This window comes from Anser brachyrhynchus (assembly GCF_964034855.1).
Source record: "Anser brachyrhynchus genome assembly, chromosome: 6".
Classification (NCBI taxonomy): domain Eukaryota; kingdom Metazoa; phylum Chordata; class Aves; order Anseriformes; family Anatidae; genus Anser; species Anser brachyrhynchus.
Window position 1 is genome coordinate 27,035,914 of NC_137700.1, and position 19,119 is coordinate 27,055,032.

At 43.3% G+C, this 19,119-nt stretch overlaps 1 protein-coding gene across 1 annotated transcript; it reads left to right on the plus strand.

The window, feature by feature from the left end:
- The first annotated feature begins 3,261 nt into the window (after nucleotides 1-3,261).
- On the plus strand, nucleotides 3,262-19,112 carry LOC308197082 (lysosomal acid lipase/cholesteryl ester hydrolase-like). Its single transcript, XM_080597009.1, has 10 exons — nucleotides 3,262-4,056; nucleotides 5,907-6,045; nucleotides 7,960-8,074; nucleotides 8,894-9,092; nucleotides 9,833-9,942; nucleotides 11,567-11,703; nucleotides 12,654-12,794; nucleotides 13,813-13,884; nucleotides 15,341-15,409; nucleotides 16,364-19,112. The coding sequence occupies exons 2-10, from the start codon at nucleotides 5,914-5,916 to the stop codon at nucleotides 16,595-16,597; spliced, it is 1,209 nt and encodes a 402-aa protein (XP_080453135.1). The 5' UTR covers nucleotides 3,262-4,056; nucleotides 5,907-5,913; the 3' UTR covers nucleotides 16,598-19,112.
- Nucleotides 19,113-19,119: the final 7 nt, after the last annotated feature.

Sequence of the window (19,119 nt, forward strand, 5' to 3'; positions counted from 1 at the left end):
TACCCAGCCTGCAGCCCTGTAGCACTGCAGGGGGGCCGTACTCCTCTGCGTCAGGCCGGGATTAACTCAACAGTCCCACCAGCACCAGGAGTGGTACCTCCAGACTGGGATGCTGAGCAGCCAGAACAGCCACACACACAGCGGAAGGAAGGAAAGGAGATGGCCTCACCATGCCCAGGCTGACAGGGTGAGCTCAGTATCTGTCCCCTGACACGCTGCTTAACTGCGACCCCAGGGAGCCTCAGACTGTCTATGTGGTCTATCCTCCCCTCTTGCTGAAGACCACATTTATTTTCTGAGATGGAACAAAAATAGTTTAAAAGTGGGAACTATTGAATCTTGTGATGCTTGCACATGTGTGTCTACAGCTGAGATGTGATGGGTTTCTTTGGGGTGACTCAAGGTGTCTGCTGACTTCCTAGCCCTCCCCTTACCTCCCAATGCTCATATGGTTGCTACTGGGGTACCTCTGTTACAGTCCATCCTGTGGCTAAGCCAGTGGCTCCAGCAGCTCAGCTGCCCACCTGAACGTGACCAGTGCACAACTGATCTGTTCTATCTCCTTTCCAGTTTCCAAATGCATGCCTTGAACCCCCAAAGACTGTTGGAAATTACCATAAGCAAATGGGGAGAAAGCAAACAGAGAAAGTGGAAAAGCAAAAATGTTGTTATCTGGACGTACAGTAAATGAAGACCCTTAGGCTCCATCGTAAGCCCTTTCTGCTCTCTTCTTGTACCAAACACCTGTCTCCGCACTTATTTCATATCTCTTTTGGTCATATTAAGAAACATGGTTATTGCCTCTCACATGTTCTCACACCTCCTTACTTGAGGAAAAGGGTGACTTTTGGTTTGGAATTTATTTACTGCACACTTGGCTTTAAACATGTGCGGGACCTAAAAGTGGTGCGACTGATATGAGGACTGAGATGATCAGTTCCAGAAAATCCATTTCTTCAGACTTTGTCTAGTTTTAAGAAAGTCCTGTCCCAGGGCTGAAACTGTTGATTGACTGTACCTGCAGAGTACAGTCCATTTGAAAATGTCCTCAACACCAGCAGGTGCTACAAAACAGGACACAGATATGTGCACACTTCACAACTGCATTCTGAGGACAGAATGCAGGAGCCAGGGCTGCTGAATTTCTATCTTCCCCTTTTGCATCACTCTTAGGATTCATCACTCATAAAGGCTGATCCTGGCCTGCCTGAGCTACTGACCTCCATAACCAGTTCTTTGGCAGAATTGCACAATGTGGAACACAACGGCCCCTAAAAATGAGTGGAGCTTTACATCTGCACAAACCTGCAGATGCACAAATATTTGCAGCATCAGTGTTATCCCATATGGTATCTCTTCATCTAAATTAGCCAAGTAGGATATTGACTGGGCGATGCCTCAGCAGAGCGATGCATGTGATAAACAACTAGTTTCTTTCCCATACATGCCTACTCAAACAACAGGTAATTATCTGGCAAATGTTGGAAGAAAATTTATGAGAACCATGAGAGTACTTGGGAAGAGGAATAGGGTTCAAAGATGAAGGGAAGAACACATACAAACCATTTCCTTAAATGAACTCTACCTTTGTATTTTATAGTATTTGCTTGATCTTTCTAGGGAATCTGCTTTGGCAGGGGGGTTGGACCCGATGATCTCTCAAGGTCCCTTCCAACCCCTACAATTCTGTGATTCTCAGAATGAATGCCTGAAAAAACTAAGAATCCTCCCTAACAGCCACCGTGCTTTTGCCAGACTTTGTACAAAAGTATTCTTCGGTCTGGTGGCTTAACATGAAGAACATCAACATGGTATGTACCGCTCTTACCAGCTCTGTCAAGAATTTAAGCTGCTGCTCCCAAAACCTACCTTCAATCCTATAGTATGAATCCTCAGGTTCTGTTAGTCCACATCACACTGCAGGGAACAGCCCCCGGTACCAGCCAGCAATATCTGCTGGTTGCCCCATCACTGGCAGGGCATCACTGCCTCGCTCCTCAGAAGAGCTCTTGGCATCATCCCTTCAACGTGGAGCTGCTCCACCGCAACCCTGCAGTCTGCCCTCTGCCAGACCTCACCTAGGGCTCTGTCTCCTGTTTGTACTGTGACTGCTGGTCTCATCAGAGGTCCTCAATACAATGGCACACCATGGAAAAGGAAATGAAAGTCCTGTTTGCTTCGTGTTTCTAGCAACTCTTTGCAAGGAAAAAAAGAACACAGGTATTCCCCTTGTCCTCCCTCCCCAAGCCTGCAGACCATCATAGATGTGTTTAGAGGCACAGAATAACTAAAGATTTGACAGATATTGGGGTTTAAGACATATTTAGGTACTTCATGCTATGTTCAGCTGCAGGCCAGACTACCAGAACCTCAAAGTGTTGCTCCAGTGTTTTCAAAACTGAATAAAAACTATCTCAGCTGAGTGGTTTCTCTGGGTAAAGACAGCATCACATGTCCTAGGAAATTTCTGTATATCTTTTAGGCTTTGTGTTTCCCATGCTCTTTTTTTATGTATTACTTTCATTGTCTCTTTCCTATGTCTTGTCCTCTTTTCCAAACTAAAAATAAGGGACAGAACGTGGGTTCACCTATCTTTTGCTCTTCACCTGATCCCTAATATCTAACAATATCAGAAATTACATAAACTTTGCACACCCCATATGTTGGTACGCGGTAGAACTAGGTAAGATGTAGATTATTCCATCCTGAACTAAAAATGTAGTATGGTGTTAGCTCAGACTTTAGCAGAGCAGTCATCTCTGTCTCTCATTGAGCAGAGATGTCAGAGTTGCCAAGCTGTAAAATTTTTCATTGAGCAATCACTTCTTTGGCCATTCCACAGACTGCTCACTGCTTCATAAAGTAGAATTGTTTCTGCAGTTTCTCTAGGTTCTGTTTACTAACAAAGACTTGCTTCACTCTGTTTCCCCACATGAGGCAGCAGATTATTAGCACCCACATTCCAGAGAACCTGCCGCACAGGCATCACTTTCATGTGGTGTTCTTCTAAAAGCTCATCTGTCCATGATAAACCACAAGCCCTTCTGAAGATACTTAAGAGTTAATTTGCTGAAGAGACTGGTGCTCATGCAGGAGGATTCTACTTTGTAGCCTAGCTGCCTAAGGACACAGAACATGTCCTTCTGGCCATGGTCACAAGGCCAATTTCAGTGAGGACTGAGCCCCTGCGCTGACTATAATTATTTCAGTGGTCAGCAATGTTTACACAGAGTTCATGGAAATTGCTTGGAAGAAACAAGAAATGTTGTTAGTATCCTGTCTGAGGAGAAGTTTATATGATGTTTTCAAAGTTAATTCAAAACTTGAGCATCCGTACTGGAACAGGCTAATTCAGAGCAAACTGATCTTTCTGTGTTGTGGTATTCACTGACAAACAGATTTAGGAATGTATGTGTAATACCAAGTATATTCCTTTTAAATTATCTCTATTTTCATTCTAAGATTACCTAACAAAAAAGAATTGTCCCCAAGAAACCTGCCAGTGCAGTTCAGAAAACAAGTGGCAGGTGTGGAACCAAGGACAATGCCAGCTTCTGTGCAAACCACAGTAGCAGAGACCACATTTGTAGGTAGAAAACATTGAAAACAGCTGGACTCATCCTCATCTTCATCCCAGAATAACATGATCACTGCCCAAGACGGCCAGTAGCACAAAGCAAGACCTGTCACAGCCTCAGGGAACATGAACCCCCAGGTCCTTGCTAAATATCCTAACCACAAATTAGGTGCCTCTTAACCTTTCCTGCTCCATGGTGCAATTTGGTCTTTCAGTATGTCACGCAAAGGTGCTATTTATCATAACATATCTCCACTCCTTAAGTACTGCCAAATCAGCACTTAAACGTCCTCGCCTATACATGCAGACAACACACAACACTCTATTGCTGCTCTTAAGTGAATTTTGATTTCCTTTTTTTGGCATAAGTTTCTGCCAGTGAATCAGTCTACTAGCAGAGACAGACAAGAGACTGCAGCAGAAGACAGTGAAAGGCAGCGAAAGAGAAGACAGAAGACAGTAAGGCAGTGAAAGCAGAGGTAAGTTGCTTGTACGTATGTGTTCATGGTCTCTGTCTCCGTTGCCTGTCTCCATAAGATGTGCAGTCTTGGTTTTGTGCAGTTGCTTGTACGAGCAAACAGCCTGCATCCTCTCTGATCTGTAAGCCTGTTGCTATGCGTCTAAGTGCATGTTTTCCAAACTTGAGTAGAGGAAGAAGTATTTAATCAGCTAAAGCAAAAAAGGAATAACTGACAGTTTCATCTTGCTCTGCTTATGTTTTGTTTTGTTTTTTTTCCTAAGACCATCATTGTGGTTGAGTGAAAATGTCAGTATTGAAAGAGTGTGCATAAATTGGCCATTTTGCACTCAGTTTCAAATGCATTTAAGCTTTCCTCATAAGTTAACCATGAGATTCAGATATCTTCTAGTTGTCCTAGTGGCTTTCAGTCCCACTTACAGTTGAATGTGAAAAAAATATTATGACTCTCTCAAGAGTATGTTGATGAATTTCTAGACGGTTTAAAGCTTATCTTCATTAAATATCAAAAGTTTCCAGAAGTTTTGAATGGCCTTTTTAATGTACCTTTAAAGTGGTCTCTTTCATTACTTTTTTTTTTTAAATTAAATATTTCTGTCAATTTCAATTTGCCAATTAAATGCTTCCCTTTACCATTGTTTCATAAGATAAAAAGAGTAGATTGTTGTTCAAGGTTTCTACAGTCAAGACTTTACCTCCGAAATTAATGAGACAGCGCGTGCCAAGCTTTGGAGTTAATTGGTGTGCTCTATCTGATTTAGAAAGCATTCATCTCGAAGTGCCTTAAAGCACTAAGATGGGTGACAATATAGTACGCAGAAAGAAGTATACCTGAAAAGGGGCAACAATTTTGCTACCCTCTTGCCTCATCCGTTAGTAGCAAAACTATGACTTAAGTTGAACTTTTGAGTTTGCTTCCCAAACTACGTTCCACATGCAGACAGACACAAAGGAGCATGATTTACTTCTAATAGAACAGAATAAAACAGTAGAAAGCAGTGAAGAGTGTCTGCTATAAAACTGTGCTACCAGTGCACACAGATGGGAGGATCTCTCTCTGTTCTATTGACAGAAGAATGGAAGCATTTGCCTGTAAAGTGAATAGACTAGAGTAAATTAGGATGCCAATATTAAAATTGAGGGTATTTCCCAGTTTTCATTTCATCTGATTGTTCTAGTGACTGAAGGGAACAAAATATTTAATAAAATTTTAAAAGAACTGAGAACTCACTCCCTCATTAAAAAGTTCAGACAGAATGAATCTCTTGGTTATCCCTTCCAGGCTGTCCCACTCTTAAAAGTCTTCCCTGCAATATGCCAGATAGTACACTGTTTTTACAACCTGTCTGGTGTCTCTGTGCTGATTATAAAGGTGGCTACAGCCAAAAAGAACATGTAACAGCTGACTTCTGCCCAGCAGGGTACTAATGAGATAGATGCCACTCTGCAATTTCTATTCAGCAACACTGCCCAGTGACCATAAGTCAGCACCCTCCAAAACACAAGAAAAGGGACTCTTACCTCCAGGTGGCCAAGACACATATATACAATAGGGAAGACCATATGTGAGAAAGAAAGGAATAAACTTAAGGCACAAGCTAGCACTAATATCCTACAAGAACATTCCCTCAGGCCTGTTCCACATCCTCCTGGAGCCCTTGACTCACTCATGACCCTTGTTACCTGACATTAACTGCAGACAGTCCCTCCTCACACAGGTATGTGTTTCTGTCAGCCCCTTGGGGAACACCCGGGGCAACCTCCAAGAGACTCCCCACCTGGGTCTCCCTGTGGAATTCCCCAGCTCTCCCTTCCCACAGCAAACGCACGTGCCTCTGCTCTTTCACGCAGCCCCGAGATGTGGTGCCTCCTCGTGCTGCTCTGCTCCCAGGGAGCTGCCTTTTCAGCAGGGTTCACAGCACCCTTCACTCTCGGCTCAGAGGGAACACAGCACATGAAGCACCGCAACCCTGAAGACTTTATGAACGTTGTAAGTTGTGGCACTTTCTCTGCCTTTCTTTTAAAGTGTCTCTCACAATACTGCCACCACGGTACCAACTCTAACAGCCCATGTGAGGAGGTTTCAAGAAGGGTCCCCTCCTGGTCGCCCATTTTCCCAACCTGCCTCTTTCAAAGCCACTGCATTAGGGTCAGGACTGCTGTGACCAGGTCGGGATGGGCCAGGGACAGATGGGAACCTTGTACATCACACCAAGACAGACATAGCACCGGAGCGGGGTGTGCCGGCTGCCACCTTTGGCTCAGAGGCCAAGCAACTCCCCAGAACCTGATGAAGGACGCTGGAGATTCAGGCTGCTGAATTTTAACCCCAGCAGCAGGACTCAGCTTTAGACTGTGGCCAGAGCACACACAGCACAGCACAGCCAGCTCAACAGGCTTTCTCTGCCTGCATTTAGAATGAGCCCCAACAGATGCGTGAACATGTGGCTTATAACTGTGACACCTGCTTGCACAGTCACCTTTCTCAACACGCCCAGATGTTTCAGACTAGTGCACAAAGAAGGGGAGGGTTGGATCCTGGCAAGAGGACAAAGATCCTTCCAACATTTTGATAGGGAGCACCCACGTACAAGAAACGTTGACATCTTATCCAAACAGTCGGAGCTGCCAGAGAGAGACTCCTCTGCAGCGGAGGCAAAGGCTAGCTTCTACTGTCAAGAGAAGCAAAGTCCTCCCCTTCTTTAACAACCCGGTTCCTCAGTATGGTGGCAAGGGAAGTTGAATCCCTTCTTAAAGCAGTAGATTCTCACAACACAGGGTAATCCAGGACCCCTTGTTCTGACTCACCAAAGCTTTCCTCACAGACCTGGCAAGAGCATAAGAACAGGTGGTACTGTGAGTTTGTAACAGGAGCTCCACCCTACACAGCTTACCTAACCGCACTTTGGCAGGAAAGGACTCATTTGGACCAAAGACCGCATCTTCTGGCACAGTCTAATACTGATACTGCTGCATGTTTACCCTCTAGAAAGGTACCACCTGCATCAGCCTTGCACAACAGGACAAACTATCTCACTTGCATTTGCTGTGTGAGCTGAAGCAGTCTCCCCTCAGGAGGCAGGACCTGAACACGGTGAAACCTGACTTTTCACGTTCCTCTCCCCAGCCACCACACTTCACAGCAAGCAATGGACCTGTCTACTTTCTTTTCAGACACACGGGTCTAGTGAGGAGGATGTAAGCTTTCCAGCTTTGTAACACACAAAACGCCAAGCACAGCCAATGCATTCAGGAAAGGTGGTGGGAAGCACTGGTATGGACAGGGAAATCTACTCCTCGAGCAGTCCTAATACATGACAGCACATTCAAACAAGCTCCAGAGCCAAGGAACATTCTCATTTCCTGCAGAGGTGATCTTTGTCATCTCACCATTCTTATGAGCCTGAGTAGTGCTCAGGTACCACTGCCACAGCAATTACTACCCAGCCAAAACCTAAACAATAGTAGTGTATGTCAGGAATGCTCCAAGAATAATTAGGTGCTTCTGCCCAGGCAAACTCAGCTCTTGGAATTTCAATTTGAGAGATACAGCATTAAAGAGCGTACACAAACCACATCAATCAAAGACAGGTCAGCTTCTCTCACTATTGTTGGCATCCTCCAGCCTCCCCTTCATGGCTGCTTCACCATATATATCTGTTCATTCCCAAGAGAGACATGGCCAGAGAGCTGTGCTGTCCTGCAGGAATCTCTGTAGGGTCCCTTCCCACTAGTGTAACACAGGACAATAGGGAATAAGCCAGCAGCATGGAATTGTGTTCATCTTCCTGGCATGTTTTTGGCTAGCTGCACATCCTTGGACAGAAGCAGCCTCTGGACACCTTTTCCACCAACCTCTACACTGTAAGTGCATGTTAACAAGCTTTCCTTTGGCTTCCCACAGAGTGAAATGATCAGATATCATGGATATCCCTGTGAGGAGTATGAAGTTACCACGAAGGATGGATACATACTTGGTGTTTTCAGAATTCCCAGTGGGAGGAACATGCAAAATACAGGTGTGACATGGTTATAGGACATAAGGAAGGTCTGAGATCCAACTCCTACGTGGGTCCCCCACCTTTCAACTTTGCACATGTACTGGCATGTTCCACAACTTCCCATCTCAGAAAAAGCACCTAGTCAGGAGCGCGGTCTGAATTCTGAATCTATCTAAAGACCACACCTTCAATGTCTGTGTTCAGACTTCAAACTTCTGTGACTTTTTTTCCATAATTCCCCTTCTTGTCTTCCACATTTGGTACAACTGTTGGCAATATCTTTGTTGACAAAAACTCTCTGAGTTGACATTGAAATAGGTATTCCTTGCCTCATGAAGGACAGTCAACCTGAAGTCAAGAAGGTGATCGATTTTTCTGTATCCATCTATTGGTTACAAATCACGTCATTGGTTGGGAAGAAATAGTTTTTCAAATTTTCTTAGTAGAATGATAATTTGTTCCTGGAATTCAAGGGTCATAAATGCTGGACAGTACTGCTCCATTTCCTGCTCTTCCATTGTCATCCTAATATGCTATTTTGTCTTTAATTTTTTATGTCTAGAAATCAAGGGATTTGTAGGTTGGTTTCTCTGTGAAAATGGATGTTGGCACTGGCCATTTGAATGTGTTCTTTTTTAGCTAGTCCTGACATGAAATAAGACAGCTTGCATGGAACCAAATCCTCCATGCAGCTTACCCCAAAACCCATGGCCAGCATCCATCAGTTTCTTGAAGAAGGAATGTTTAAAAAACCTCATGTAAAATCATACCCTGCAACTCAATTTTAACTACACATTACTTCTTGCTATAACATAAGAAAATGCTCTTCTGTTGCAGGGAAAAAGCCAGCAGTCTTGCTACACCATGGTACTTTTGCAGATTGCACTTACTGGATATCTAACCTGCCCAGAAACAGCCTAGGCTTCATCCTTGCAGATGTCGGCTATGATGTTTGGTTGGGAAACAGCAGAGGAAACACCTGGTCTTCAAAACACAAGACCCTTAAGCCCTGTCAGAAAGAGTTCTGGCAGTTCAGGTACTCTGTGGAGAAAGAATATCTGAAGACAGCAACTTTCAGGGGACTAGCAAGTTTGGGCAATTAGTATTGGTAGACCCTTTCCCCTTCAGGCAACTGGTTTTCATGTAATCTGACTTCAAGTGGGACATACAACTTCTAAGGGGACCAGACCAGTTCTTTGTGGATTCAACCACACTGGGCTTGTCAGGGAGGTGAGAGGAAGGACTTGGCTGGGTGGTCCGGACAGGGCTTTCTGGAATCAGCACACAAAGAAGCAAAGCTGGAAGTAAACAGGTCACCCACCATCTTTGTACATATGCAGGGCCGGTTTCTTTTGGGGAAAACATTTCCAAAACTGGGAGGAGGCATCTGTAACCTGATGGTCTCCCGCTAGACATCATTCTCCCAAGTACAGACAGGAGAGGACAATACACAGCTGAATCTAGAAATCTGACCTATCACTCCTGACATTAACTGACAGAGAAATGAATTTTATTACTCCTGCTAGTGAAAGGACTCAAATCCACATCCTGGACTGGCATCTCCTCAGCAGAAAGTCCAAGGCATCAGGCAGCCTGTCAGTACAGTTGTGTCCTTCTGTCCCCTTCCCCAGCTCACAGAAAAGAATCCAGACAAAGTGTGCATCCTCATCTTTGAACGGGTCCGGCTTGGTGTTATGAAGAAAATTGACGTTCAGTAACTCACGCTGTGATAAAGTACATGCCCCTCTGTCAGCTTTTTGTGTTTCTCCTTTGTAGCTTCCATGAGATAGGTATATACGATCTCCCAGCTGAGCTGTACTTCATCATGAATAAAACTGGACAGAAGGATGTGTATTATGTTGGTCACTCAGAGGGTTCAACTGCAGGTAATATTAGGACGCCTGAGTATGAAATAGTTAACATCACTACCTGACTGGGATGTCTCTCTCTCTGTCCACTATCTTTCTCTCTCATAAAAAGTTATTAAAGGGAGAAGTACTTTGTAACTCGACACTTGCAAAAAAAAAAAAAAAAGGATTTTTTTCTATGAGCTGTTCTATCTGAAACAAGCAGGTAACAGAGGACTCAGAAACACTTTTAACTTCTGAAAGGTTACTGATACATAAAAGCTAGTATTTACCAGGCACAGTTTGCTAAGTATCCTTTTTTATTATACTCTAGCCATTTATTGTTATTTTTTCAGAGTCTTCCAGCAAGAGGATATTTTTCTTAAAGTTTCAGCAACAAGGAGCTTTTATTAACCTAAATTTTTAAGATTTATACCTCATGGACTAAAATAATCCTCAGTGGATTAGACTCAATAATCCTCATGGATTAGATGTAAATACAAAAAGCAACAATCCATAAGACAGTTCTAAGGAAAGGAGACCAAAACAAACAAACCCCCCCAAAAAAAAGAACACAACAACAACAAATTAAATATGTCTTGTGACCTAACACCAGACTTACTATTTAAAACGTAGTTAATGTACAACTATAACTCAAAACATTATTGTTTTAAAACAAATTACCAGGCAATCGAAATTAGAAACGAAATATCAATGCTCAAAACTTCATTGCTATTAGCTCCTCCATAACAACATCAACACACTTATGGTCTTTGGATGTTGTTAGTGTTTATGATTTATGCATAGGATCCATGAAGAGATATTGAGTTTTATGTCATTGTGTGTCATTGCCATTGTATAAAAATAAACCTCAACAACTGAGGAGAATTTTTTTTTTTTTGGGGGGGGGGGGAGGGGTTGTATTTGGCCATATTATTAGACCGTTATTTTCCTTTCCTCTCATAAGAGCATTCTAAGTTTTTGGGGCAGAATAAATCACTCAGGCCAAGATATCATCATCCTTGTCTACAGGTACCTCTGTTTTAGGCAACCAGCTAAGATTGTCACTAAATCCATCAGTGGAGAAATTTGGACACATTCAGAAAAACAAGATAGGATGTACACTTTTTGTTCTCCTTTCCTTCCTTTCTTCCTTCCTTCCTCATATGGTTACTTTTCTGTGCATTCACTCTCACCTGAGTTTACACTTTGTTACAGGTCAAAAATTCTGCTCTTAGCCTCCCAGTCTTCAGGTATTTACTGCATTGCTGCATGCCATCATCAACATACAGAGGCTTTTAGAGACTACAAGCTGAAAAACTCATTATGTTATTAGAGTTTGGGGAACTTCAGCGGGAATCTGAATTCAGAAAATCTGACTGATGCGTCATCTCCCAAAAACTGGCCTAACAAAAAATTGTCAATTCTGAGAAAATCAATGTTTGGACATCCTTTAATGAAGATGTATCCTTAGAATGAACTCTTTCCCCCAAATAAAGTTTCAAGGATCAAACACTTTCCTTAGGTCTGCAGCACAGAAGAGGACAACATACAATGGGTTGTTATTCTAGTGTCATTTTTTATTTGCCACCTACTGCTTTTTATATATTTGGTCTGTGGAAGACCTCTTCACTAACTTGATTTGTGTCTCCTGTGTTTGCAGGCTTTGTAGCATTTTCTACATATCCTGAGTTGGCTCAAAGAGTTAAAGTGTTCTTTGCTTTGGGACCAGTAGCCACAATCACATATGCTACAAGTCCTTTCGTACAGTTTGCACGTCTTCCTCAGCCACTGATCAGGGTATGTCATTCCTTCTGAAAGACCTAAATGCCTGCTTTGTCTCTACTGGATTCACTCAGGCTGAACTGAGTTTTAAGAGGGTGATGAGTTAAGAACGAATTTAGGGCATCAGAGTATTGATAGTGCTGGTAGACTTCAGATTTCCACAAAGCTAAATTACAAAGCTTGACACAACATCTCTTTGGAAGTTCATTAAGAAAGCCAGCATACTTGCACCATTACTTATTAAGATCAAATATTTTTGAAGGAAGCTCACAAATACCATAAATAAAAGGTATCTACATAATCTACTAACCTGAGCCTTAAGCTTTAGTAGAAAACTACAAATAAGGTATTTCACAACTTAAATTCATTAGATATACAGTAGCTTTATGCTCATGAAATATTTCTTTGTAAATAAAGGAAATTTAAAGGGTTATATCTATTTGACACCATAATTTGCCAATTTAATAGAATGATCTGGGAATGGTAGAAACCCCGTATTCTGTACTTATATGTCAAACTGCAGAAGCTCATGCTCTTTCTGCCCAAGCTGTACCCAGTATGTGCCTATAGAGTGCCCACTTCTACATCCTCTCATTTGTCTTCTCCCTCTTTGCTTAGTATCAATATTCAGATTACAGTTTTGTGCACCTGCCTGGAAAAAGGACTGGGGCAAACAGGGTCTCCCTATACATTACAGCCATGACTGCAGCCAACTGCCCTTTCTCACTGAGGCCTGTGCACTGAAAACAGATGGATATCAACCTGCAAGACTCATACCAAATAAGAGGCAGGAATAATGTGCTGTGTGCTCTGGGGAAAAATGCACTTTAAAGGATAATGGAATGGCAACCGGTTTCAGCCATCTTAGTTAAGAGGCTAGGCTACTAGAGAAAGGGAGAAACAATTTTCTGCATGTTGCTCCTGCAACAAGAAAAAGAAAAAATTTGCACTTTTTTGCCCCTCAGTTACTTCTTGGCTGCAAAGGAGTTCTTCGCCAGAATGAACTGACAAAAGGGCCTGCAACACTGCTATGCGCAACTCTGGGAAAACTTTGTGCCAGTATCTTCTGCTTCATAGCTGGGGGCAGTATACAAAATCTGAACACGGTAAGCATGTCCAAGAACACCTTTATACAAGTAAAGCTGACGTAATTTTGAAGAAAAAATGATTTTCCTGCCTTATGTCTATATATACAGTTGCAGGGATATATAGAAATGTGTTGGGGTTTTCAAATAATGCCAACTAGGACTTCAGCTGATGATGAAATCAGCCACCTGACATTCAGATCACACTAGGAAGAAAGTCTGAATTCAGCCTGTTTTCATCTTGCAATAATGTACTTCAGTGTTGCCTCTTCTGGGGCTAAGCCAAAGAAATGTTGGCCAGATACCAAAGCTCTCTAAAATGAAGAAATGGATGATGGAGAAAGATCTTTTTATTTTGCAAAATTCTGATTTTCCGTCCTAAATAGGATGACAACCATATCTTCTGAACATAAGAGACTGTTTATTTTTGGTCCCTACATGTCAAAACATTTCGAGACAAAACTCAGTCCTGAAAGTTGTTTCTTCACACTTCTCTCAATGCCAATATATCATTCTTTGACTTTGGCTGCTACCTTTTTTTTCTTTCCTTTTTTTTTTTCTTCAGACCTTCTACGTATCTGTTCTCGGTGGCTTTTGCTTTCCCACACTCGTTATTTAACAAGTCTTCCCATAAAAAACTCACATACATGGAGTCTCATTATGTTCAAGCTAACATCCTACTAACAATCCTCCTCTAATGACTGAGCAGAGCTTTACTTAAAAGCACCATGCAGACTGTAAAAACTCAGAAAAGGTGAAGCCATACATACTCCTGAATGCAGCTTTCCATATGACTAAGCACTAATGTGGGAAAGACTCTTTGTCCTTCAAAATGAAGCATAAAACTCTATGTAGTAACTCCTATTGTAAAATCACATTATATGCGAGTCTAACATCAATTTTGTTTAATATTTGAAAAATATTCTACAATATGGTCGGGGCTTTAACACAGCAGCAGTATGTTGCTCAGGTCCTTCACAGCTTTATTCTGTCACAACACTGAACCCTTACCTTTATAACACTTCTGCTTTCTCTCCAGAGTCGAACAGATGCATTTGTAGCACATTACCCAGCTGGGACATCAGTACAGAACACTATTCACTGGCATCAGGTATAACTGTGTACTGACATAAGCAGACTCGTACTGCTGCTTCTTATGCAACTGACAGCCTACAGGGAAGTCCAGAGGTGGTGGTTCTGGGAAATTGCCCAACACATCTTCTCACCCAGTGCCGTAAGCAGCTGCCACCAAGGAAGCACTGCTTCCCATGGCTCACCAGACCATTACCCACATTGTCCCTTTCGTATCGGACCTTTCTGCATGTTAGGGTCTAGTGGCTTCCAGCCTTCAGCTTCATTTGTGAAGACAATTGCCTCGAAAGCTGCAGAGGAGCACTTGAGCACAGTTGAGGCACTTGGCAGGCAGTAGGAAGATAGCGGAAATGTGGGAAGCCAGGGGATGAGCCAGAACAAAGTGATCCAGGTTAAAGCTTTTCTCCCAGAAGGTTAATTGCAGCCTGGATCACCTCCCAAAGCCAGTTAACCACACAAGTGCTTCTGCTGGCACAACGGGAAAGTGAGGAAACACCTTTCTTGCTGGAAACTTACGCCACTCTTAGACATGAGCTTGAATCAGACCAGAGCAAGAGCAGGTCTCAGAAGCATGTTACAGCACATGCTCAACACTATGGCCTTTTCTGCCAACACCTGTTATGGTCTTAAGTACGTGCATGCTCCTGCATACAGCCCTGACTACAATTTCTACCGTCCAGACACTCAGCACGCAGATCCAGCAAACAGAGGCAAGGTAAGAGATATCTAGCACATCCCCAGTCACTTAAAGCCTTGAACTCAATTCACCTAGGAATAACTGAGGAACAATTTCATTATGACCTCTCACCTTGCATTAGATAAAACCACTCACAAATCAAACTACTAATCAGGTTTGGAATTAAAAAAAAATGCACTCACCTTTTCAGTAACATTATTAATATTTTTTTTTCTTTTTAAGTCAAAATAGATTCAAGACTACTATTTAGTGATAGACTATTCACACTCCACCTTCACTAGCTAAACTCTTGTAAGAATTACAGAGCCACTGGAAATATCACCACTACTGTCAGGAGACCAGACACTGCTGACACACAAAACAACAAGGTGTGGGAGGAGAAATCATACGTTACACTAGATAACCAGTAAGAGCCCTGACAGGCACTAGACAGCCTGGCCCTCCTGCCAAGGTGAAAACTGAGCACAACTCCACATCACAAACGGGGACCCCACCTTAGTTAATTTAGACAAACAGCACTTTAAAAACAAAATATAACAAGGGTGGCAGCTGAGGATCAGGAGAGAATGTTAGCAAGGGCAAAGGCAATAAAGCCTCTCGTCCTATCACCCATCCTCAGTACCTGTGGAAGCCTGCAGCTGGAGGAAGGGGTGGGAGGAAGCCAAAATGCTCTGTCTGAGCCTTGGGTCAATCACAGGGAGGAAAATACCTCCTGCACTCTGCTCTGTCTCTTAACAATACACTTTCATTTTATCTGTCCTTGTTAAAACATTCACAGATAGCACATGCAGACCGATTCCAGGCTTATGACTATGGCTTGAAGGAAAACATGAAGAAATACAACCAGGTAAGGCAATACCGTTTTCCTGAGAACTCCTCCTTGGGTCATGGCAAAACTAAGAACACAGAACTTCAGGTTTTAGAATCCATGAGCTCCACTGCTACAGAAAGAAGGAGAGAATGCTCTGAGATAATGTTTCACCCAAACCTAATACCGCTAAGCGTAAGTCTATTCATAGATAGTTGCTTGCAGACAGCTAACAGAAGTTCATTTTCCCTTCCTTACTGATGCAGGGATGTGTCCAGTGATATGCTGATTTACCTGCCATTCCCCAAAGGCTAAGAGTCACAGCCTGGCCACTGAAAAAAAAAAAAAAAGAAAAAAAAAAAAGAGAGAGACAAGGAAATGCATCTCTCACCTTGTTTTTGGAAAGCTTCTTATGAAATAGAAGGAATGCTTTAGAACAGCACAGTGAATACTGCTGTGGTGAACTAACGTACATTGTACAGAAAAAAGGAGACAGATAAAACTTGGTTACTGCCTTGTCAGTCCTCAGAAATGCTGCTCTCTTCCTGCAACACTGACAACTTGTCTGACAATTTTTGAGATTTGATCAGATCTGTTGACTTCTAGTAACATTTGTGAGTCAGGGCAGGTTGTTTTACATGTGGCATGTTAGGTGGAAAAATACTCCAAAGATTTCTTAGACACCTTCCATCCACATAGAGTCTTTAAATACCAAAGTTTGAATTTTGGACAGGGTGAAGTTCTATTCCCAGTACACTGCATGTTTAGGAAATGGTCAAAAAATAAACCAGACTGAGAAAAATAACAGAACTGCGTTTAAATAACAGCGGTCAATTTAAAAGCATCTTTTGCTAGGGAAATAAACATTAAGAGGGTCGGCTTACTGTTTTCCTGTAGCGAGTGCAGAAGGGAAACAGAGAGATGCCTGCACAGCATCCTTTCTCTAAACACAGCTTCTGATGTAACTATTCATGTCTCCTCCCTTTCTTGCAGCCTACTCCTCCTGCATACAACATAGAGAGGATAAGCACACCCATTGCTGTTTGGAGTGGCGGACAAGACAAATTTGCAGATACAAAAGACATTGCAAAGCTACTTTCTCAGATTACTAATCTCTGTTACTATAAGCACATTCCTGAGTGGGGACATCTTGATTTCGTCTGGGGCCTTGATGCAACTGAGAGAATGTATCGGAAAATCATTGAACTAATGATAAAATACGCTTAAAGCTTCATTCAGGGAGCTCATTCATGCAGTAAACCCCCTCAAATTTCTATTTAGCAGCAGAATATAGGCATAAGGATTGGTATCGGGGTTTGTATTTTCTTGCATTTTCCATGGCATTACAGTATTTTGGTGACTGGAGTCTCTCTGAGGAAGCTGAGGTACATGGGGATGACCACTGAATATACAAACATTAGAGGGCACGCTTCAGAGGGGTGGCTTGCTTTTTATAAACTGTTATAGGACTGACTGATTTTGCTATAACCAAGCTTTTATTTTCTCTCCCTTGTATATCAATATCAAGTGTTCCACTTGAGACAGAGGTGATATCACATGAAAACATAAAAATTGGATATATTCATTTCTCTGTTGAAGTATTACCAATCTTTGTTTAAATTAAATCATCTATTGTCTTAATAAAGTCATTGGCCTGTTTTTGTTTCCTCCCCTTATCAAGAGCAGCAAGGCTGAGCCACAAGGCCTTCTGCCATAAGACTACCCTGCCATCTAAACATACAGTAGCTGGCTTCAGTGGCCCAAATGCCAGGAAACCCAATCTCAGAAAATCTATGTCAGAGAGAAATCACTTAACTGTTGGACAGACGCAGATGCTCTCTTGCCTTTCACGCCCACACACCAGTGAATAGTTTGGTCACCCCCTGACTACAAAGAGCACAAACATCTTCATATCCATCACTTGGCAGCTGAGGATTGAGGATATGCCGACATACCAGGCAGGCTGCACATCAAGGACTAGAGCACCCATCCCAAGAAACATTCCTGACACTGCCAGTGAAGTTGTTCCAAGTTCTTATAGATTCTCAGTTCACCATCAAATCTAAGGATTTGTCAGTATGGGCCAAGACAGAGTAATTCATGTACTGGGGGTGTTCCTGGGTGGAGGCTAAAGCCCAGATTCCTCAATGCAGTTTTTTAGTAAATGAAATCCATTTGATTGTAATCTGGGAGACAGACACCAATATATAAGCAAAACATGTTTGCCTCATGCAATATAGAAAACGTATGCAAAGGAGATGACACAACCTGTTTGGCACCTGTGGTACCACAGGGAACTGAGATCACAGTTTCTGGAGAGGTCTGCAGTCCACAGCTCAGAACAGCTACTCTCACCTACACATTGCTTGTGACCTGAGCACCCCAGAGAGCTCAGCAGAGGCCTAGCCCTGCTCCTCGGTGTAGCAGAGGAGACGGGGCTTTACACCCAGTACAAACAAGAGCTCCAGGTCTGAAAGGCAGGGAGCAGGACCAAGAATTTGAGCTTAGGTAAAGACGAAGCGAGCACCTCTTTGAATGGTCTTGCAGCAAAGCCCCTCGCCTCTGCTCTCACCCTCCTGCAGCACCACCTACACTGACACAAGCTGCACACCAGAACCCAGCAGCACGATGCTGCACAAAACATACGATAGAAGGGATGGAGAAGACAGAATCCCAACACCAAACTCATCCCACCCTCACCAGTGGTGCCCTTTCCCTGCTGCAGAATCGGGGCTAACCAGGAACTACCTCAGACCCTCCATGGACAGAGCACACGGCTCTGCCCGACTGAAGAAAGCAAAGGGCAGGCGCTGGGAACCGTGCTGTGTGGGAGATGAAAGAAGGGGGACCTGGCAGCTCTTCAAAACCTGTCTGTGTGGATACAAGGCTGAGAGCAAGCTCACTCGGCTTGGGAGCAGCCACCGAGGGGCACTCAAGGACATCGACATCTCCAGAGAGCCTTCCCGTGCTCTGCTGGAAGAACCAGCCACAGACACACCCTGCAAAAGGTCACAGGGAAGCATTCAGGTCAGTGAAGCACTGCTCAGAAAAGACAGCAACATGCAATGTCTTGCATACTGAAAACCTAAATGTCATGATGGAGAGCTAATGTTCCAACCTAACATCACCTCTGACCCAAATGACGTTTACAAAGGGTTGCCAAATTCTCTCATGGAAGACAAAAACAATTTCCAAATAGTTTGATTGGAACATTTGCCAATATGGATTCCTGCAAGCAATCATTATCTTCATACTAGAATCGATCATGAGTGCAATCCTGTAATGGCCAGTGTCTGGACAAAGAAAAACACCCGCCCTTTACACCTCCCCTCACAAGACTGCTACCCACCCAGCCTGCAGCCCTGTAGCACCGCGAGGGGCCCGTGCGCCTCTGCATCGGGCTGGGATTAACTCAGCACTCCCACCAGCACCAAGAAACCCCACCATGGAGCAAACTGAAGACTTTATTTTATAACACCTGATTCCACACTTTGTGAACCACCGGTTGGAAAAATGCAAGCAACCAAGGCGAGCAGTCATACAAGCAGGACTTTTGTTTCTCGCCTGAATTAGCCCCTCCCGTTCTTAGAGCCAGGACCAAAACCTGTCGCCACCAGCACCAGGAGTGGTACCTCCAGACCCCAGTCTGTCGCTGTTCTGGCTGACCCCAGTCTGGAGGATGCTGAGCAGCCAGAACAGCCACAGGCACAGTGGAAGGAGATGGCCTCGCCATGCCCCGGCTGACAGGG

Coding starts and splice junctions, on each gene's coding strand:
- LOC308197082 (XM_080597009.1), top strand. CDS start 5,914: ATGTGGTGCCTCCTCGTGCTGCTCTGCTCCCAGGGAGCTGCCTTTTCA. Junction 8,075..8,893: donor GAGGAACATGCAAAATACAG/GTGTGACATGGT, acceptor CTTCTGTTGCAG/GGAAAAAGCCAGCAGTCTTG. Junction 13,885..15,340: donor ACACTATTCACTGGCATCAG/GTATAACTGTGT, acceptor AAACATTCACAG/ATAGCACATGCAGACCGATT.